At 41.9% G+C, this 22,800-nt stretch overlaps 1 protein-coding gene across 49 annotated transcripts in view; it reads right to left on the bottom strand.

The window, feature by feature from the left end:
• Positions 1-22,800, bottom strand: part of RIMS1 (regulating synaptic membrane exocytosis 1) — a 504,482-nt gene that overhangs the window by 282,893 nt on the left and 198,789 nt on the right. For 48 of the 49 annotated variants that reach the window (XM_075126529.1, XM_075126526.1, XM_075126527.1 and 45 more), the window contains one exon: positions 14,492-14,835. In XM_075126529.1, the coding sequence (XP_074982630.1) occupies positions 14,492-14,835 (344 nt within the window). Of the gene's footprint in view, positions 1-14,491; positions 14,836-18,461; positions 18,533-22,800 lie in introns of those variants that run through there. The other variant, XM_075126525.1, reaches the window with a different exon arrangement.

Raw genomic sequence — 22,800 nt, 5'->3', positions numbered from 1 at the left:
AAAACCCCAGGCTGCAGGCCTTGGTGAAGACCTACAGAGATACTGGGGCTGCAGAGGGGCAGCCCGAGGATAGGCATAGGCAGCAGGTCGTAACCCCCTTGCCAATGATGAGTGGCCATTACAGACTGCAGTCTGCCCCAGTGAGTGGGGGCTAGATGATGACTGGCAGTAGCCACTGAGGCAAAATGGGGTTAGAGGGTTGGGGGTTCCCCTAGGAGGGAAAACCCAGAGTGTGGTGGTACTGCTGAGGCAGAAACCCCGGGTAAAGGGCTGCGGGGTCCAGGAGGGACACAGGACCAATGACAGGCAAGACACTGGCCTGCAGAGGGTGCTCCAGGATGGAAAAAGCTAATTTCTGGGACAACCAGCAGGAGGCGCCATGCCAGTGAGTCATCACCCCGCTACAGACCACCACCTCAAGAAGAGGAAAGAACTAGTACAAGACTGTGGCAAATGGCTGACGCTATTATGGGGGTCCCATGCTTTCCCTTCATGCGATGGGTCAGGACGCCACCTCTTTCCCCTATTCTTGGGCTTCCTGCACTCTCTCCCCTTGGACAGGGTTTTTCGCGGTCCTCTGCGCCTGGGGAGTCCCTCTGCTTTGTTTGAGCAGGGTTTCCCTTCCCCTGGTACTCTGATCCTCTGGACAACAACAGTACTCCTCCAAACTACAGTCAGCTCTCCTGCTGGGGTTTTGATTAGGTCTCTAGCCTTAATTGGCTCCAAGTGCTCTAATTAATCTGTAGTAATCACTCCTCAATCCACAGGGAATAAGGCTCTGATCATCCTGGGGCTTATATACCTCCCATCTATCACTCTCCTGCTGCCCTCTGTCCCTGCTATATCACAAGACATGGCATGCTTGAAGGGAACGATGATCAGAATGATTTATGATATATTATACGTATGGCACTCAAAATATTCATGATGCTTTATAGGCATATAATAAAAGAGACTATAAACTCTTCAAGACGGGTACCCACGTGTTTCATTCCACAATCCTTACTTCCATCTACTTACTGACAAATAGTCCCACTGACTTCTTCCAAGCTTTAACAGGATAACACAGACACAAATACTAAAAGAAAGGCAACATTTTAAAATGTCATAACCTTTAACAATTTAGTCCTATTATATTCCCATCTGCCCCCTTGCTTTCTATGTATTTTTCTCTTATTAGAAAGTGTAAATTATATATAACCATATGATTCCTATCTTTACTAACTTCTCCCCTTTTTCCTTCCTCTAAATCGACAGTGTTCACCAACTGCTTTACAGTCCAATTATATATTATCTTTAACACCCTACTTCACTCCTTTTCCTGACACTAACTCCAACATAATTCTCTCATCTTCCCTCACTGCTTACCATATGACAATTATCTCTCCCCTTAGCAGATAAACAGGGCTTAGAATGTTGGTTCAGCAGACATCAGAAAAGACAAAGTACTCTTCCCACTGCCCCCCATCTCAAATCTTGATGGGGAGGGGTCGGAGCAGAGGACAGGCACACCTAGGAGGTGATACTGGGGCTTCTCCCCTAAATGACTGAGGGGATACCCTTGCAAGGACTTGCGGCCTAACCTGCTATGACTCTATGGTCCTCTTCAGAGACCTCAAGGCTCACTTTCACACCCTAGCTCCACCCCATTGTTGCTACTGTCTCTCTATGCATGTGTACTAAGATAACATCTCCAGCTGTTGGGTCTTCCAAAAAACATAAAAAGTATGATTAGATAGCACAAGCCTTCTTGAAAGCAGAGATATTTGATGTAAACCACAGAATTACTGTCAGCTCCAAGGAACATTTATTGATTTGATCAATGTTTAAAAGCATTTAAGAATAGATCTGCTGTGATAATTTGGATCTGGATGGCCTACTCCAATTGTGAGCTCAGCTGGTAGAAAGTGGGTGAAGTTCATAAAACGTTACAATGACCTGTAACGATTAATGCTGATAGAAACAGGTACAAAAGAGAGACTGAAAGTCTGGATTAGTTCAAAGAAAAAGGGCAATAAATGTAATAAGGACTGTGATAAGGTTGTGACGAACAGAGACGCGAAGAATGAAACTGGAAATTAATGGACCAAAAGTGGTATGTCAGAAGTTAGACCTAAACTAGTGGACACAATAACGAAGGGATGGTCTACTCCATCTAACATCCCTTTTTTGGGGCCCCTAAAAAGAGACACTGGGGACCAAAAGGGCAGAACAGACTCCTGGGGCATTCCCTAGAGCAGGGGTTACCAAACTTGGTTCACGGCTTGTTCAGGGTAAGCCCCTGGCAGGCCGCGAGACGCTTTGTTTACCGGAGCATCCACATGCAGCTCCCAGTGACCGCGGTTCGCCGTTCCCGGCCAATGGGAGCTGCAGGAAGCAGTGGCCCAGCCCGCACCACTTCCCACAGCTCTCAGGTAAACAAAGCGTCTCGAGGCCTGCCACGGGCTTACCCTGAACAAGCCATGAACCAAGTTTGGGAACCCCTGCCCGAGAGAAAGGTTGACAGCTTCTGCCTTACTCCAAAAACTGTAATTCTTTGGTGAGCCTTGTTCATCAGGACATTTAGACCAGTGCACTGATGAGGATACCTGACCATCAGCACTGGACCAACAGCAAATTGGATATACACAAAATCCCACTCTGTTGTTCCTACTATATTCCTCCTGTCTTATCACTTTCTCTCTCAATCCTGAGACCAACATGGCAGCAGCAAAATGATATGAGACTACCCATCCAGATCTGCCCAATCTGACAAAAATCAGCGAAGAAGAGGGACCTGACCAGATGAGTGAGACAATGTCCTGGTCTAGGAAAGCAAGCCAGTATCCAGAGCAACAGCTGTTATGGCTGGTGAACTGACAGCCTAGAGCATCCATCTGTGACTGACCGCCTTGTATCCTAAGAACTTAAACAAAAAGCCTATATACCCCCACCTTTACTCTCCTCTCACTTCTCTTTTGTATCTGTCCATTTTGTCAAAAGCAGGAAACGTAATCACCATCCATAGAGGTCAACTCATACTTAAACAACAGAATTAACCTTTTTTCCCTACTAAGAAGAATTACTTGATGAAATAAGAGACTCTAACCAATATCCTCTTTGAAAAAGGGATGCTGCTAAGTTTTGATTAAGTTTGTTTTACCTAACCACTGAATTTCAGTTTCAAAATGCTTTATGCTTTGTTTTCAATTCTTTTTCACTCCTTTTTCATTTGAGTATCCTCATCAATACATTTCCAAACACTGGCATAAATTTTCTAGTGTGTTTGCCATGGGACTAAGGAGGCCAACATCTCTGTATTCAAAATCCCAAACCAGGCTTAACTGTTTAATGTTATACAGTGAGTAACAATATCATATTAACAACTTTTACTTTCTGGGCCCTTTTATTCCATCAAAATTAACACATATATGGTGTCCCTGGGTGAGCTTCACATATCCGCTTCTCCCTCCCCCACCCCATCACAAATAGTGGACTTGTCATCTGCCCCTCCAAACCAAAAAGTTTAAGTTTTACATTTTTCCTGGTCTACACTGTGTAATTGGCATCAAAAGGATTAATAATATCAAAATCTGGATACTTCTATTGTATGCTGCTGCTATTTTCTACTTAATACAACATTTATTTTAAAATCCTTGAATATGTTAAGCTTGCAAAACAAAATTAACTTTCTTGTTTTAAAAAAGGGAAGCTTTAATAACTCTATTTTAAACTTATTAGTTTGTTTAACCTTTCAACAAATACATTGTTCTAATTTTGTTTCTTTACCTTGTGGTTTGTCATTTCTGTGATTAGTAATAACTGATTGTTTAATGTAAAGGCTTTTAAAAAAAGCAAAAGTAAAAATGAAGTGTTTTGAACCGTTCAAGGTTAAGTTTCTAAAACAAACTAAAACATTATGGTTTACTCCCTTGTTAACAAAATGCCAATTTAAAGGTTGCTTTTGCCTGAACAGTGAATTGTGTGTCAAACCACCTGAACTAAGGGCTGTTGCAGCACTAATTTTTTTTATTTTGTTTATTTTTGGCAATGTGTTATTTGCATTTTTGTGTTGATTTTGGGGGTTTTTGTTTTGGGAGAAAACACAGTACTAGTGTTGCAGGTTAGATTTCCGTGATGAGGTAAATTACCACATTGTTTTCACAAACGGTGGTGAAACAGGTAGACAAAATTTGCAATGGACTAAAAATGCCTGTGAAATTTTACCACCTTTTTATGTTACAAATGGCTCATAAAAGAAAAAGTGGATCCAAGGAACACTAGCTTCCTGCTTCTTTTTATCAAAAAGTAATAAAGCTGGCTAAAAATGCTATAAATTCTAAAAAATTCTCTAAGTAAGCAAGGATAAATACTTGTGCATAGAATTGCCATAGTTGGTATAAATATGTAACTTAAAATGTGTAAGCAGGAAAAAAAAGTAAGGAGTTTTCCCCCCTCATCTTTACTCATTCTGGGCTTACAGACAAAGAAGTGATAAGAGCTGGTCTCTAAGCATCTTAGGAACATACAAATAACCACAGTTTGGCATTTGGTTTATCTATAAATGAAGTGATTTGTAAGGTCTTAGCTTTAACATCTGGAAGGACTAACTGTAATTTTTGCAACACCTAACTAAATAAGATTTGTGAATCTTAATCTGGGACACAGAATTTGCAAACCTTAAAATAATAGCTCAGTACATCTTTTTTTTTTTTGTTCTATATGCTTAAAATTAAATAAGGGTTTTGTCTTCTAAATGTCATAGAATCATAGAATATAAGGGTTGGAAGGGACCCCAGAAGGTCATCTAGTCCAACCCCCTGCTCGAAGCAGGACCAATTCCCAGTTAAATCATCCCAGCCAGGGCTTTGTCAAGCCTGACCTTAAAAACCTCTAAGGAAGGAGATTCTACCACCTCCCTAGGTAACGCATTCCAGTGTTTCACCACCCTCTTAGTGAAAAAGTTTTTCCTAATATCCAATCTAAACCTCCCCCACTGCAGCTTGAGACCATTACTCCTCGTTCTGTCATCTGCTACCATTGAGAACAGTCTAGAGCCATCCTCTTTGGAACCCCCTTTCAGGTAGTTGAAAGCAGCTATCAAATCCCCCCTCATTCTTCTCTTCTGCAGGCTAAACAATCCCAGCTCCCTCAGCCTCTCCTCATAACTCATGTGTTCCAGACCCCTAATCATTTTTGTTGCCCTTCGCTGGACGCTCTCCAATTTATCCACATCCTTCTTGAAGTGTGGGGCCCAAAACTGGACACAGTACTCCAGATGAGGCCTCACCAATGTCGAATAGAGGGGAACGATCACGTCCCTCGATCTGCTCGCTATGCCCCTACTTATACATCCCAAAATGCCATTGGCCTTCTTGGCAACAAGGGCACACTGCTGACTCATATCCAGCTTCTCGTCCACTGTCACTCCTAGGTCCTTTTCCGCAGAACTGCTGCCTAGCCATTCGGTCCCTAGTCTGTAGCTGTGCATTGGGTTCTTCCGTCCTAAGTGCAGGACCCTGCACTTATCCTTATTGAACCTCATCAGATTTCTTTTGGCCCAATCCTCCAATTTGTCTAGGTCCTTCTGTATCCTATCCCTCCCCTCATTTATGAACCAACCCAATATTAAGTGCATTTGGCCCTTAGGAGAGGGGATGTTGTGCAGAGGCCTAAACTCTAAGTTGTCCAAGAGAACAGAAGTCCAACTCAGCCAATTACACAAATTTTGCTTATGAAAGTCAGCAAAAGTTGAAGATAATAAACTGCTGAAAACTGAATTGTTTAGGTTAAAAACTGTGAAGAGGGGTTTTCAAGGCTCCTGGTAAAGTCAAGGGTTTAATATGACAATGAGCTAAAAGATTCGGGGGGGGGGGGGGGGGGAGTTTATAGTTGAAATCACCAAAATGTGTTTTGATCAGTTAATGTTTATAGGCTGAGGCTTCAACCCCTTCTTGGACATTGTTTATCTGAGGGTCACTGAATGGGGGCAGGGTGGTACAGGGACTGGAAGGAGCAAGTTTACTAGCATGGCTGCCACCCTCACCTGGGACCCACCTTGACACCCTTTGACTTTTGTTGTTTTGATCCTGAGAGATATCCTGAAAAGACTGAGCCAGAGAAGGGGACTCAGATGACATCACCATCTCCAACACTTTTAGCTAATCCTGAATGACACCTGGGATGTGAGACCTGGGTTTATGCCATTCATCCCCTTCCTCATGTGTCATTTTCTTTCCCCACCCTATTTCTTCCCTTTCTTAATTCTCTCCTGTTTCCTTTTCTCTAATAAGAGTCAGACTTAACTGGCCAAGACAACTCCATCTTTCATAATACTGCTGAGAGCCTGTGATATGAGTGATAGTTAAAAGCAATGCATTGAACAACCCGATACTGGTACAAGTTTGCCAGGTCTCAGAGTGCCTGGTAAGTCCATGTGCTAGATCCGTGTTTCTCCAGCAATGAGATTGCAAGTGAGAGTCAACACCAAACACAAAAGCTAACATTTCTCTGCTATTCTTTTTCTTTCCACTTTTGTGTGTGTGTTTTTTTTTTGTCTTAAATGAAATAGAACAGCACTTCAACAAGAGCTCCAGACTATCTCAACTAATCCTTTTTCTGTTTCCCAAAAAGGACAGTTTTTACTACCTCTAATAACAACTCAAAAACTGTCAAACAAGGGGTTTTCCTAATAAAATCTTTCTGCAGTTAAAGGGAAAGGATATAAAACATATTGTTAAAATGAAAGCTTTACTGAATATTTTAGATTTAAAATGCTCAAATCCTTCCTTTTTTTGTATCTTTAATAAAGAGTTTAAAAGATTTTAAATGGTCCGTGTTACAGTAGGAATAAAACTGTAGGAATTAACTGTTAATGCTGTAACAGTAAACAAGGGTTTCATTAATATCTTGTTCTTTGTTATGCCTGAGACACCCCACAAGAAACCTTTAAACTTTGTAACACATGATTTCCTACTACTCTATTATAGTGCAACTCCCCATAGCTTTATCCACACTGGAATAAGATTTTTTTATCTGAGCATTTCATTTAGTGTAAAGTACATTGTCTAACCATAACTATAATTCAAAGGTAATTGTTGATATTAAATGAACAGGTATTGACGATCTATCCCAAACGACACACATACATCCGCCCTCGGAGAAGAGCAGCAAACATGCGCAGTCCAATAACTTAGATGTAAAAAAGTCACAAAAAGGGCTCAAGAGGATTGTGGTTCTGGTGCTAAGAGGTGTGACATACTATTGAACAGGAAATAGTCAGAGGTACCTGCTGTTACAATTATATTAGCTATGCTTTGGATTCTCAGATTTTCCGTGTCTTTGGTGAAACCAGCCATTTCAGTTCAAAGCGCTCAAAACTTTAGTATGAAGCATTAAAAGTAGCCATGTCTTTAGCGGGCTACTGCTCTGGGACCTTCACTGAGAACATCAAATTCAATATATTTGGAGAGTATGCTAGATCGAGCCTAGCATTTCAAAGATGATAGATAAAATCAGAGCTGCCAAGTAGCAACAAATAGCTATTTTAACAAGAATAGTTTTTAATACATATATTTGTATAGCATAATGCATAGAGGGATGATATAATAATACCTACATCTAGAGAAGGAGCTGTAGCCAGGCAGAACTGACACTGCACACTGACCTATTCAGTGGCGGATTAGCCACTGAGCCAAGAAGGCCCATGCCCAGGAGCCCTGGCCAACTGGGGGCCCCTGCATCCTGATACGGTCTGCCCACCCAGCACTCTTGCTGAGGCACGGGGTCGGGGCACGGAGGCTTGCCCCGCTCTGCCCAGCGCTCCTGCCGGGGAATGATGCAAGCCCCTGCGCCCCAATCCCGCTCCCCGGCAGGAGTGCCAGGCGGGCGGGGGGCACGGGGACTGTAGGTGGAAGGAGGGGGAGGGGCCCCACTTATTCTGGCCCAGGGCCCCACAAACCCCTAATCTGCATATGGACTATGGCAACCCATCCTTGTAAAAGGGTTTTCTATCATTTAATGTCAGTGCTTTTGATAAGCAGTGGCACAATTCAGTGGGGCTCAACTCATAAATGTCATCAGGTTACTTTTAAATCTCAGACAAAATAACTCCCACTGTTCACTAGCTGTAGCCATTTGGTCAAACATTCCAAAGTCCGTGTTTATCTCCATCCATAGGCTCTCTGCTATTCATAAGATATGATGTTGTGGTTTTACATACAGATTTTGGCAACATACATTTGGGACAGTCATTATTTACTTCCTGTGAAACTATGAGTTGATCATGTCAGACATTCCAATTGTGTGCCAATAAAACATTTCTCCCACAATATGCCATAAGAACATAAGAATGGCCATACTGGGTCAGACCAAAGGTCCATCCAGCCCAGTATCCTGTCTACCGACAGTGGTCAATGCCAGGTGCCCCAGAGGGAGTAAACCCAACAGGTAATGATCAACTGATCTCCCTCCTGCCATCCATCTCCACCCTCTGACAAACAGAGGCTAGGGACACCATTCCTTACCCTTCCTGGACTTAACCTATCCATGAAATTATCTAGTTCTCTTTTAAACCCTGTTGTAGTCCTAGCCTTTACAACCTCCTCAGGCAAGGAGTTCCACAGGTTGACTGTGCGCTGTGTGAAGAACTTCCTTTTATTTGTTTTAAACCTGCTGCCCATTAATTTGATTTGGTGGCCCCTAGTTCTTATATTACGGGAACAAGTAAATAACTTTTCCTTATTCACTTTCTCCACACCACTCATGATTTTATATATCTCTATCATATTCCCCCCCTTAGGCTCCTCTTTTCCAAGCTGAAAAGTCCTAGCCTCTTTAATCTCTCCTCATATGAGACCCGTTCCAACCCCTAATCATTTTAGTTGCCCTTCTCTGAACCTTTTCTAACGCCAGTATATCTTTTTTGAGATGAGGAGACCACATCTGTAAGCAGTATCCAAGACGTGGGCGTACCATAGATTTATATAAGGGCAATAAGATATTCTCCGTCTTATTCTCTATCCCTTTTTAAATGATTCCTAACATCCTGTTTGCTTTTTTGACTGCTGCTGCAAACTGCGTGGACGTCTTCAGAGAACTATCCACAATGACTCCAAGATCTCTTTCCTGATTAGTTATAGCTAAATTAGCCCCCATCATATTGTATGTACAGTTGGGGTTATTTTTTTCCAATGTTCATAACTTTCATTTATCCACATTAAATTTCGTTTGCCATTCTGTTGTCCAGTCACTTAGTTTTGTGACAGGTTTCAGAGTAACAGCCGTGTTAGTCTGTATTCGCAAAAAGAAAAGGAGTACTTGTGGCACCTTAGAGACTAACCAATTTATTTGAGCATAAGCTTTCATGATGCATCCGATGAAGTGAGCTGTAGCTCACGAAAGCTTATGCTCAAATAAATTGGTTAGTCTCTAAGGTGCCACAAGTACTCCTTTTCTTTTTAGTTTTGTGAGATCTTTTTGAAATTCTTCACAGTCTGCTTTGGTCTTAACGATCTTGAGCAGTTTAGTATCGTCTGCAAACTTTGCCACCTCACTGTTTACCCTTTTCTCCAGATCATTTATGAATAAGTTGAATAAGATTGGCCCTAGGACTGACCCTTGGGGAACACCACTAGTTACCCCTCTCCATTCTGAAAATTTACCATTTATTCCTATCCTTTGTTCCCTGTCTTTTAACCAGTTCTCAATCCATGAAAGGATCTTCCCTCTTATCCCATGACAGCTTAATTTATGTAAGAGACTTTGGTGAGGGACCTTGTCAAAGGCTTTCTGGAAATCTAAGGATTCAGAGTAGCAGCCGTGTTAGTCTGTATTCGCAAAAAGAAAAGGAGTACTTGTGGCACCTTAGAGACTAACCAATCTATTTGAGCATAAGCATCCGATGAAGTGAGCTGTAGCTCATGAAAGCTTATGCTCAAATAAATTGGTTAGTCTCTAAGGTGCCACAAGTGCTCCTTTTCTTTCTGGAAATCTAAGTACACTATGTCCACTGGATCCCCCTTGTCCACATGTTTGTTGACCCCTTTAAAGAACTCTAATAGATTAGTAAGACATGATTTTCCTTTACAGAAACCATGTTTAATTTTGACCAGCAATTTATGTTCTTCTATGTGTCTGACACTTTTATTTTTTACTATTGTTTCAACTAATTTGCCCGGTACTGATGTTAGACTTACCGGTCTTTAATTGCCGGGATCACCTCTAGAGCCCTTTTTAAATATTGGCGTTACATTAGCTATCTTCCAGTCATTGGGTACAGAGGCTAATTTAAAGGACAGGTTAAAAACACTTAGTTGATAGTTCCGCAATTTCACATTTGAGTTCTTCCAGAACTCTTGGGTGAATGGCATCTGGTCCCAGTGACTTGTTGGTGTTACCTTGCATTCTGTACATACCATATTTCACCACAAAATTATTTCAGAAATTTTAGTTTTTCAAAACTGTATTGGTATTATTCTTTATATCCTCAACTTACAAAGCCATGCTTACCCAGTATCACCAGTCCAGTCATCCAGATGTTCCGAGGGAGAGGAAAATAACAAACTTTACTCTGGCAGAATTTATTTTGTTTATTTGTTTGGCAGCTGTTTGAAGCTACTCACTTTTGGAATGTCAAAAGTAGCTCCAGTGAAAACAAGGTACAGGATAAAAGTGTAGGGGATAGAATCAAAGGTTCATGACCAATACAATTTATCCCATGAATCTGCAGTTTTTCACATAGAGATCACAACTGCATGTGTGTGTGTGTAGGGTGATCAGATAGGTGTGAAAAATCGGGACCGGGTAGCTGGGGTAATAAGTGCCACTATAAGAAAAAGCCCCGAATATCGGGACTGTCCCTATAAAAGCAGGACATCTGGTCACCCTATGTGTATGATACATAAGCAAACTGCAAGAATTCTTTTATAAGTTCTGTCTCTTGAAAACTGCTATAAGTACTTCTACAAAGTCTAGAAGACCAACAACCATCAGTATATTCTAGCATTTCAGTGTAATGCTCCTGGGAAATAAGACATTTTAGAAGGGTATTGAAAACACTGAAAGGGAAAAACATAATCAACGAGCAAACGTGAGACTATTGTAACTGTGTAATTAATGTAACAACCTTACTTCCAGCCAGAAAAAGAGATGTCTCCGGAGCAAGCAAAATAGAAAGGGAAAATATAGTACTGTGCGACTGTATTAATGCCTCTCAGCTGAGAGAAAGTTGATTTCAGTGCCATGAAGCAGATTGTTGCTCATTGTTGGAGAGAAATTGATGTTACAAGGTAAGGTAGGATGTTGTCTGTTTGTTTAGGCTATGCACATGTTCTTATCAGTGAGTGCTTATGAGTGCTCTTACTTTGAAACCAAGGTAGACCTAGCTATACGCAGGCAACTTCCAGAAGCCCCATCTCGGTCACCCTGAGGTAGGGTTGCCAAAATCATATTTAAAAGATACAGGACAGACCTTAGTTATCCCCAGTCTTGAACGGAAGCTGTGCAGGCAAGTCCCTTTCTCCCACCTTCATGTTTCCTGGGGTTCCTCTTTCTTCAGCTCTAGATGCTGCAGAGAACGCAGGGCCTCAGTGTTGGGCCAGCAGCCACTGCAACTCCAGTTCAGGTTCTGGAGGCTACAGTTGCTGGTTTTTGCCTGCTGCGGCGCTGTGCGCCCTGTTGGGGATGTTGGAAGGGACTTTGCAACTAAGGAGGCTATATCCCAAGAGTACTGACCACCTTGCCAGACGGAGTCCCTTCCTGACCGTGGTGCTTCAGCACAGCGCCAGGACACGCAGCCCCATCCACTTGCCCTGACAGAGCCTGTGCAGGGAAAGCAAATGGGACCACGATCAAGGGTTGGAGTCCATAAGGGGCCCTGTGCAACAGGGGGCCAGCACTCACAGTTGCATCTTTCCACTCCCCTCCCGACCCTGGCCTAGAGCATGGCCCCGTCTGCTTTCCCTGCATCACACCGAAGGGCCAGGGGCGGGAGGGGAGTGGAAAGATGCATCCATGAGTACTGGCCCCCTGCTATTGAAATATGGGATAAAAGGCATCCTGTACTGATTTAGTATGGGGCAGGCCATCTTCTATTTAAATAAGGGATGCTCTTGTAATACGGGACCGTTGGCAATTTAGCAACCCTCCCCTGAGCAGCCACCAGGGAAAGCTGCTTCCACTGCAGTCCTTGCAGGTTTCCAACCAGCGCCCCACTGCCATGGAACAAAGGCTTCCCCCCTGGTTGCCCTATCACCTTCCAGTCAGCTTCCAAAAGAGCAGCAGCAGATTCATCACACTGCTCTCAGCTGACCTGTTTCTGTTCAGCAGATTCATGACAATACACATATAGCCAAAGAATACCATCACCATTAATTTACTAAGTTAAATACTATACGTTGCTTATGGGTGGCCTTATTCTCACATGCAAATAAACTGTAATTACTTCTAAGTACATTTGTTTATCTTATAGGTGTAAGCAACCTATTTTTAATATTGTCTTGTTATTTAAATTATTACAAGGTAACTTCTGATGATGGATAAGACTATAAAAGATATAGCAAGTGTGAGAACATCAGACAGAATCCCTAGTCTTTTTCTTTTTAAATACGTCACCACTGACTGATTTACTAATTATAAAAAACAGTTCTGAGTCAGGTCAGTTTTTGGTATAACAACTTCGAAAGGGTCCTTTTAATTACCAAATGGTTTTCGGACCCTCTGTGGGCACAAAGTGAACCTTTGTAATCATCAGTCTGATTTTGCAAACATGGTATTTATTCCTAGTAAGTAAAAGGTGCAACTGTCCTACTATTTTTTTAAACTTCACTCACACGGAGTTCACTGCATATTCCAGACAGTACTTTTCTTAGTGAACTATTGCACTTTCCTGGTCAGTAAACATAGCTGACCATTGATCTTGAGTGCGTAAAGCAAATGAGGGACAGATGTAATCAGTGATAAGCTGCCAAAATCTTAACAACTGGTTCCCTATAAAAAGTTCTGATTTAAGGGATGTGCCCCAGTATGTATTTTTTGTACCAACAGGGTTACCATATGTCCATATTTTCCCGGGAGAAATTTTTAAAATTTAAAAATTCCTCCTGGACGGCAATTTAAGAACCAAAAAGCCTGACCTGTCCGGGAAAATACAGATGTATGTTAACCCTGCCTAAAGTTCTTTTTTAAAAAGATGGGCCCGAACTAGAAATGAGCTCTGTTTCACATTTGTGGGTCCCTGCCACTCCCTGGGGGTGTGCTAGGGTGACCAGATGTCCCGATTTTATAAGGACAGTCCCGATTTTGGGGTCTTTTTCTTATATAGGCTCCTATTATCCCCCACCCCCTGTCCTGATTTTTCACACTTGCTGTCTGGTCACCCTAGGGTGTGCACATGTGTGGGTCCCAGCTGCTCCCTGCCCCCCTCATTGAAGCAGGTGTGCAGGGTTACTGCCCTGGGAACTGCAGGGCACCAGTGGATGTGGGGCCAGCTGCATAAAGGGGCGTGGGACAAGGCTAGCTGGAGGCAGGGGGTGCAGGGCTGGCTGCGGGCAGGGCAGGGGGTGTGGAGCTGGCTGGAGACAGGAGTGTGCGGGGCTGGCTGCGGGCAGGGCAGGGAATGCGGAACTGGCTGGAGACAGGAGGGTGCGGGGTTGGCTGGAGGCAAGGGGGTGTGGAACTGGCTGGAGACAGGGCAGGGGCTGACTGGAGGTAGGGGCTGGCTTCAAGCAGGGCAGGGGAATGCAGGGCTGGCTGGAGATGGGCTGGCTGCGGGCAGGGCAGGGGGTGCGGCAGAGGCTGGCTGCGGGCAGGGGGTGCAGGGTTGGCTGGAGACAGGGGCTGGCTGCAGACAGGACAGGGGGTGCAGCAGGGGCTGGTGTGGGCAGGGCAGGGGGTGCGGCAGGGGCTGGAGACAGGGGCTGGCTGCAGGCAGGGCAGGGGGTGTGTGCGGCAGGGGTTGGCTGGATACAGGGCAGGGGGTGCAGCAGGGGCTGGCTGCAGGCAGGGGGTGCAGGGCTGGCTGGAGACAGGGCAGGGGGTGCGTGCAGCAGGGGCTGGCTGCGAGCAGGGGCTGGCTGCAGGCAGGGTGGCAGGTACTCACGGGGAGAGCAGCAGGACGCAGCCCAGGCCCAGCAGAGCAGCCGGGGACCCACCAGGCAGCAGCGGGAGCCCCAGGGCCAGGGGTCGGGGGAGCAGCAGCAGCACCAGGGCTCGTGCCTAGGACCAGGCGGCACCCCACATGGCTCCCGCAGCGCAGCGCCCCCGGCGGCCGGAGGAGGAATTACATCACTTCCCGGCCGAAGCCCATCAAAGCCTCAGCACCCCCTGCAGGGAAGCGGGTTAACAACCGGTTCTAAAACTGCTTCAAGATTTAACAATCGGTTCACGCGAACCAGCGCGAACCAGCTCCAGCTCACCACTGGATGTAATCTCCTATAAATACACTGTTGTGTAACATTGCTTAACTAGCAGTTCAAATGCTATGGATCTGTAAAGATGAACTAGGAAGTATTACCTCTCTCTCGGGGGTTCACTTCTAGACCTTGATGAAGCTTGCTTTTGTTCCAGGCCCATAGCTTGCTGTAATAGTTCTGCTCCTTTCCTCCTGTCAGACTGCACACTGGAAGAAGACATTTCCTGTGACGAGGCAGCTGCTGTACTTAAGGGAGTTTGAGATCTGGAACGCTCCTGAAGCCTTGCTTTCTTTTCTCTAGGTGCATCAGAACTTCCACCAGTAGCTGTATCACTCAGTGCTCCATCCTGACTGCTTGGCGGCTGTGGACCACTTCCAAAAAACCATGCTCCAGACTTTGTTAGGATTTCTTGTTGCTTTCGACATAAATTACATACCCACATAACCTAGTTGAAGATAAAAAGATCTGTGTAAGTATCCTCTAAACTCTAATATATTTCCTTGTTTTATAAGTGTTCAAACATAGTATTTTTTAATTGGATGAAGTTTGTGCTCATGACAGTGCTCACAGTATGCTCACAGAAGTGTGAATCACTCTACTAGCTAGGGCCAAGCATACTGCAGGCAGGTCCATCCACAATATTCTGTCACTATATCTCAATCTTAACCTGTTATCTCAGTGCTGGGCCTCTTTTGAGTAAAGTCTGGCAAAATGGTGTGGAGGGGTTATGCAGGTGGTTGGTGTTTAGTTAATTTTTTAGTGCGGACAAACATTACAATGGGATTATCAAACTAATGTTCACTGGTGATGTGACCTGAGATGAACTTGAACTCGGGATTGTAAAACTCAAGCCAGTTAACGTCTCCCTTCCAATCACTACTATGAAGTATTAAAGAAATAGGTATTGTTACAATATTTCTCCTTAATATTTTCTTTCCACATAACATCATCAAATCTCAGGCAGTTTTTCAAAGTGAATTAATTACGTACTGTGAATACTTTCAACTACACCAAATACAACTACTTACCAATGTTGTAAACTCCAGGCCTAAAGAAATATACTGATATGTAACTAAATACAATAATGAAAAGAAAAATTGTGTACAGTATTTTAAAAAACCAGAAAATCTTCTTTATTGGATAAAGATAAAAGATCAAACATCGGCATCATTGAGAAATTACCATGTGCTAGATCTCTCAGTTACATCTAAAAAAAGGCCAAGCTTCCAGTCCCTGGTGGTCACCATTAAACTGTGTAGATATATGGGTTATTTTTTTCTTCCAACAGCACTGGGAAACCACAGCACACACAATAAGGCCAGTCTCTAGGCATAAGTGTTTTATAGGGAATGAGGGCCAGCAGGTACTCTAAGAAAAGATGGTAAAAGAAAAATGAGAACTGAATGGGGAAAGTAAAGTGAATGCAAATTTAAAAAACAAAACAATAATTAGGAAAAGAAGAGGATCCTTTGAAGAAAGAAGACTGACGTGGGAAAGGGAAGAATAGGGAAGATAGACAGTTTCATCAGAAATAGAAAGAAAAATGGGGAAAAGAAATTATGGAAACCAATTATAGAAGCAAAAAAGAAAAGTTATGCAAGTTTAATAACAACTAGAATAGAAGCATAAATGAAGTTGTGAAACAAGAAAGAAATGACAGAAGAGAAAGTGAAAAATATTTTTCTCATGTTGTCTGTGTGTAAAAGTACAGGTACACCACACAATATTTAACATAAAAAGGATTTGAAGAAACAATAATAATTTTTCAGGAAAAACTGCAGAATGGAAGAGAGTTTTGGCTGTGAAAATACCAAGAACGGAGGAAAAGTTCTTTGCATACCAGCAACAAAGGCATTTCATATAGCACAAAGAAAAAGAATCTTCAGGCATTTTATACAGTAAGCATAATTCAGATTTGTTAAAAGGATCCTAAAATGGGTTATCACTTTAGATCATAAAGAATACATCAGAACTTACAAATAGCATGCAAGTTCTACACCAGTTGACTAAACTGTCAGGAAAAAAAATATCAAACTCTCCTTTTATCCTATAATGTGCCTGTATATAACATCAGAAATAGGCTATTTTTTTCCCTTTCAAGGAAGATATTAAAATATTTTTAATTACTTCAAAAAAGAATCTAATCAAAAGTCACAATTACTCCAGCAGTGGTGCAAACATACACTATGTTAAAAAACAGAAACAATCTTCAACAGATAATAGGAATGGCAGATTCTCCTTTAAAACAAATGCTAGACATTTTTAAAACCTGCCCTTGATATTATACTGTCTTATTTTCTTCTCCTGGGATATTTTGATTTTGAAATAGACTGAAGGAACTGAATACGCGTGTGGTCATGCAACATAAGTTTAAAATGTAGGTAGATTAACTGGGAAGAAACATTTTAAAATGTGTATATAAACTCGAATGTGATTGCTAACTGACCAGGCAGTAGCCACCTGGTAATAAATATATATACGTCTCGCTCTCTCGCTCTCTGGTATACGGTCATTAGCCAAAAGCTATTAAATCAATAGCTCACAGAAAGGTTTAAAAAGCTGTTGTGCAAAAGCTGATAAGAACTGGAGTTTCTTTAAATCCAGTATTAGTTAACATGTTAACTTTATCTTCAGACAAAATCTGGCAAATTTCAAAATAAAATGCAATATTTTTGCAAAATTCTTTCAAGTTCTTAATGTTGTTTTGTTAACGATATGAGTTCTTTTAATCAAAATGCAAAACAAATTATTTTGTAGATAACTAGAATAAGATGGAAATTGTAATCAAATTCTCAAACATACATATATCAACATTATAAAATGTGAAGCTGGTAACTCTGTCAACAATATCTTTCACAATTTCATATATATACAACCTAAGTGTACCTATAAGATCAAAAATATGCAATAAACTTTTTTCTGCGAATTTACTAACAAACTTACCCAGTCTCCTTTTGTTTTGTTATTGCAAATATTTGTTATGGACAAAATTATTCAACCTAAACAATTGGGAGTAGTTAAAGCAGAAGCAGACAGAGATAAATACAGGATACAAAAGTGAGAAGTTACAATACATGTTACAATATAACATATCCCCGCACCAATCTTTCAACACTACAGCTTGGACATAACATACACACCAAGCACCACAGATTATATAGGTAGGAAATCTGCAATATACTCACAAAGAAGCTACACTACATCTCTGTTTAGGATTCTCTTCAGGACTTAGCTATTAAATGCTATGTTTGCCTTGAGCTATATTCAGTCCAAAGGGAAAAATGACAAAAGCTTTTCTTTAAGAAGGAAATAAAAAAAAATGAGATGACATAACAGTTTCAATAAGAAAGCTGTTTATTGAAAACCATTTTTTGAGAAGTGTGTGGAGCAAGCAGTCTAGCAGCATGCGGGAATTATATCCTGATTGAATATTCTGGGATGTGTTCCAAACCAATCTAAACTAAAGCAGGTCTGTGTAATAACTTATCTTAACAATCCACAGATGTTAGGCAACCAAACACACACTCTGATGAAGGATTACAGTGCTCTAATGTGGCTTCTGGACCTCCATGTGATGCATCAGGAAAATGAAGTAAGATAGATCATTTTATTCTGACCTATCATTAATAAAATATTTTCAGTTCTTTCTTCTCTGTTTAGTGAGTTCTGATGCAGCATTACAGTAGGTCATTCTAGAAATGCATAGACAATTTTTTCTATATACCCGTGTAAGGCAACAGGCACATATATGTCTGCACATGGAGCTATTAGAGCCAAATAGCCAGGACTATAAGGGACACTCTTTTTCAAAAAGTTAATATGCATTTAATTGGAAAAACTGCATTTTCACAGCATACCACAAGTGTCCTGTGCTTTACTGCTATGTCACAAAAATAATGTGACACACAGGATTCAGCGGAGGTGGGTTAATGATTCCCCCACAGATTCATGTAGAAAACTTTATGGGCTTAGTGGAAACATGCTTTTTGGGCAGTAGGACTCCATGCTTGCCCTCATGTGGAATGTGTATGGGCATTCATTCACAAACATAAAGATATGCCTCACACTTACTCTTACAGGCAGTGCTGAAAGTGATCCATTATGGGTAGGAACAGTATTCCTGTACTAAATAACATGAAATTCCAACTTGAAAATATCCATATTAAGCAATATATGTACCACAATATACAACATAAATAAGCATTTTCACTGACAAAACTATGAATTCTGCATTATGATTATACTTTTCCACAAGATAATATTAGCAGGGAGAAAAAGCTTTCTTAAATTCTACTTTAATTTCAATTATTACTTCCTATTCCATGGGCAGGAGGAAGTTAAAATGACGTTAGAAGGAAATTTAACTTCTACCCCAAATTTAGAGACAGATGCTGGAAGCCTCAGTCAAGCAAACTTCTCACTGAAGTCAATGCAAGTTTTGTCTAGACCAGATGTGCAAGTGTCTAGCATCACTTGGATGCAGGAGAAAAGTCTTTAAAACTTTGTTAGAAAACTTGGAGTATCTACACTGGGAGGTCATGAGTTATTAATTATGGGACTCCATTCCCTGGACTGTGATTTTCTTCCTTCTATTTTGTTTTGGAGGATTGATCCTAATAAACAGAGGCACATCTATTTAAGTCAGTCTCAACATAACTGAAAAATAATGTTGACACTCTTTTGAGCCACTTCTTCCATCCACTTCAAGAAGACAGTTGTCTAGGCCCTAATCCTCCAAGCAGACCCTTTCCTCTGCATGAAGCCCGACTGACTTCAATGGAGCTGGGCAACCAACACAAGAGTCCACTCACATGGATCTGATTGCAGGACTGGGGCCAGTTTTCTGCTTTATGAAACTTCATTTGCTGGAATCAAGTTAAATCAAAAATTATTTCATTTTACTGGGGCAACAAGTAGTATTACAAAGTATATAGTACGTTAACAAACTGTGTGACAGTTATACGTACTATATTAATTCTGTTGCTATATCGAACTGAAATATGGTAATACAACCTTAGCTATGGTTTTCCAACTGCTCCACTATAATAAAATCTCAAAATATGCAGCTGTAACTATGCTCAGGGCTCTGTGTATTCTCCAAATCCACAGCCGTGGAACAACCCAAAGAATCCAACTTGTCTTGCAGATATGTGTTCCAGAACTCAAGCCTTCATTGATAAAGCCTTTAAAACATAGAGGTTGTGGGCCAGATCCCATCCTTTCCTACAGCCCCTTTCCACTGCTCCAGAGGTGCAAATGGGCCATGAAGCTGGCCTAACTGGGCAGCTAAGGATTTGAGTGGTGTGACTCTGTGACTGGCCTCTTGCAGCTCAATTTAGAGGAGGAGTGAGCTGCTGTGCTCAGGCTGATTCCTAACTAACATAACAGGCTAAATCAGTATGCTGCCAGCCCCAGAGCAGTGACAGATCTGATAGACATAAAGCGATATTATTGCTCTTCCTTCCCTTGAGTCCTGTGCTGAGTTCATTTTCATCAGACCCGAGGACTTGGGTCTAATTTTCCATTGCTTTGTGTCATCATTTAAATCTATATAAAGTGGGTGTAAAATGCTACCAAATCGAAATTCTTCACCACACATCAGCAAACCATTTTATACCCACCTACTATTCACTTTAGGAAGAAAGATAAAATCAGACACTGTGGATATGTCTACACAGCAATTAAACGTCTGCAGCTGGCCTGTGTCAGCTGACTTGGGCTCATGGGGCTTGGACTGCAGGGCTGTAAAACTGCAGTGTAGATGTTCGGGCTTGAGCTGAAGCTCAGGCTCTGCCTCTGGGAACCTAACCCTTTGCGGGTTTCAGAACCCAGGCACCAACCCACCTCAGCCCTGCAGCCCTAGTCAGCTGACATGGGCCAGCCCGGGTGTTTAATCGCTGTGTAAACATGCCCTGGGTTTCTAGCCCTTATGGTTGCAAACTGTACTTTAAAGATGTGAAGAGCCTATAGTCAATGCAGGGATGTAGACAGTATGAAACAGTAGTTCAGAGGTAATGACTGCCCCATTCATCAAAGGGTGTTAATTTTGGTGTGTGTTAATAAGGTAGGTACCATGTTAACATGATAAAACCTAGCTGGTGACTCTCAGGAGGAGAGAGGGCAGAGAGCCTGGAGAGGAGAATTATAAGGGAGCATCAAGTCAGGAGAGAGGCTACTCCCAGGGATGGGCACTAGACCAGAACAGAGAGTGGTGACTGGGGAAACCTGTCTGAATGGGACAGCCCCATGAAGGAAAGTTGTGGAATCCCTTAATCAAGAGGAAGGAATTGTAAATCCAGGGACTAATAGGACAGGCTTTCCAGAGAAGCTATAGGCCTTAATGGTATTAGCAGAGCTCACTGACTCAGAGGGAATTGGAGGGGAACCTGAAGCCTTGGAAGAAGGATAAACTGGAGATGTAGCTGTCAGGTGCACAGCCCCCACCTAACTCTCTACCCTTCTCCTCTTAGACCTACCTGCCCATTTAAACACACACATATGAACCACCAGAACACCTCTGCACTCCAGTCAGACCTACAACCCTTGATCTAACCCATTAGAGCTGGTCAGGAAATGGTTTTCCAGTCACATAAAACTTTTTGTGACTTCAAAATTTTTCACATTCTACATCAGAACGAAACTGAGACTTATCAAAGATTTTTGCAGAAAAAGCCAAAAGAGACACACATCCAGGGCAAAATAGCCAATAGCCTAGTGGTCAGGAATATGAGAGACCCATGTTCATGTCATCTGTATGAACCTAGGCTGGCTCTCTCATAGAAACTGGTACTTTCTCACAAAAAGTTTTGACAAATCATCATTTTCTGACAAAATTTTAATCAAAGAATTCCCAAACAGTTCTAAACCTCATGTCTTTTAACCCCTGCCTCCTCTCCCCCAGCCTTCCAGCCAAACTCCTTTCTCTTCTGATATCTACCAGGCAGATCTCTGCCAGCCAGATTCAAAACTTATTTTACTGTTAGCCCATAAATACTTAGGTTTAATCTGTTAAAGCATAAAATAAATGTGCACAAAAATTGCAGAAATTTGCATGTGGTAGTTCCAACATCAATTGTTCAAGAAGGTGAACCAGTAAAGTTTGGTAGAGAGTGCTTTCTCTGCTGTATTCTACTGAGGCTCGTATACCACCTTCATCATAGGTAATCGAGCCCCTTCCAGAAGGGCACTGAGTGGTGCAATCAGCATCTGTCAGTTGTGCTTCATTCTCTCTCTCTCTCTGCCCCTTCCCAAGGATAAATTGAGCAGTTTTTTTTTTTGTTTTTAAATAAATTACAGGTATATACTGCTGTGTATTTGTACTGGTGAAGGCAAGTTAGAAGAAGTGAACCTTGCACTTGGAACAGAATGTGAAGGTGGTTCTTAGTTCCTGCCACAAATCTTGGACCAGTCTTTGAGAAAGCTCTCTCTCCTACAGACACAAGCTTCTGATGAAGAAATTATTTCCATAAATGTTTGTATGTACAGTTCCAGAGTCTTACATTCCACCAACAGTACCGGGAGAACTCTGTTTAATAACACTGAGTTCCTGTAACAAAAAAACGCTTATTGTTTTAGAAGAGGAACAAGTGGAATTTTAAGGCTCCAGGGTTGTACATGTCCTTTCTACATCAACCATTTCTAGACAGTAGTCAAATAATAATAGAATATGCCCAGTCAGCAAAAAGCAATGTGACCTACTGGCCTAGGACTCTGAAGACCTGGGTTCAGTATCTAGCTCTGCCACTGATTTTCAGTGAGAGCTTGGGCAAGTCACTTCCCCTCAGTTTCCCCATCCGTAAAACATATTTTGTAAAGTGCTCTGAGAGCTATGGATGAAAAGCATGATATAAAAGATTATTATACAAATTAGAATACACTAATGAGGCCAAATCTGCCCACAGCTATATCAGTATAAAGCTGATATAACGCCATTAACTTCATTGGAGTTATTTCAGCTTTCCACTCATGTACAGGAGGTCAGAGTTTGACTGTCAGCATCTAAAGGCATTACATAAAGTAATAGCTCTTCTTAGCCAAAAGTAGGTGAAAATCACATGCAGACCTCCAAAAGTACCTCTGCTTCCTAAACCACAGCCAGTAGCATTCAACAGTTATGCATGACTAAATAACAACACTTCTTAAAAGGCATTAAAATATATTTTTCTTTAAAATATGCCTATCTTGTTTGCCTCATTGCACACTTGCAAAATGATGTTAAAAATACAAAATTATCTGGCTGATGTCAACTAGATATAAAGACACTCACCACAGAATCAAACAGCAAAACTGTCTCACCATTCCCAGAGGTAAAACCCTGAGAGAACAGAGGAGCTTTAAACTATGTCCTGAAAGTCTAACTAATTTTGTCAGATAAGTTAGAGAAGCAAATTCTAAAGTCAGGGTTCCCGGA

This window comes from Caretta caretta, chromosome 3 (assembly GCF_965140235.1).
Source record: "Caretta caretta isolate rCarCar2 chromosome 3, rCarCar1.hap1, whole genome shotgun sequence".
NCBI classification, from domain to species: domain Eukaryota; kingdom Metazoa; phylum Chordata; order Testudines; family Cheloniidae; genus Caretta; species Caretta caretta.
This window is presented reverse-complemented; position numbering and strand designations above follow the sequence as displayed.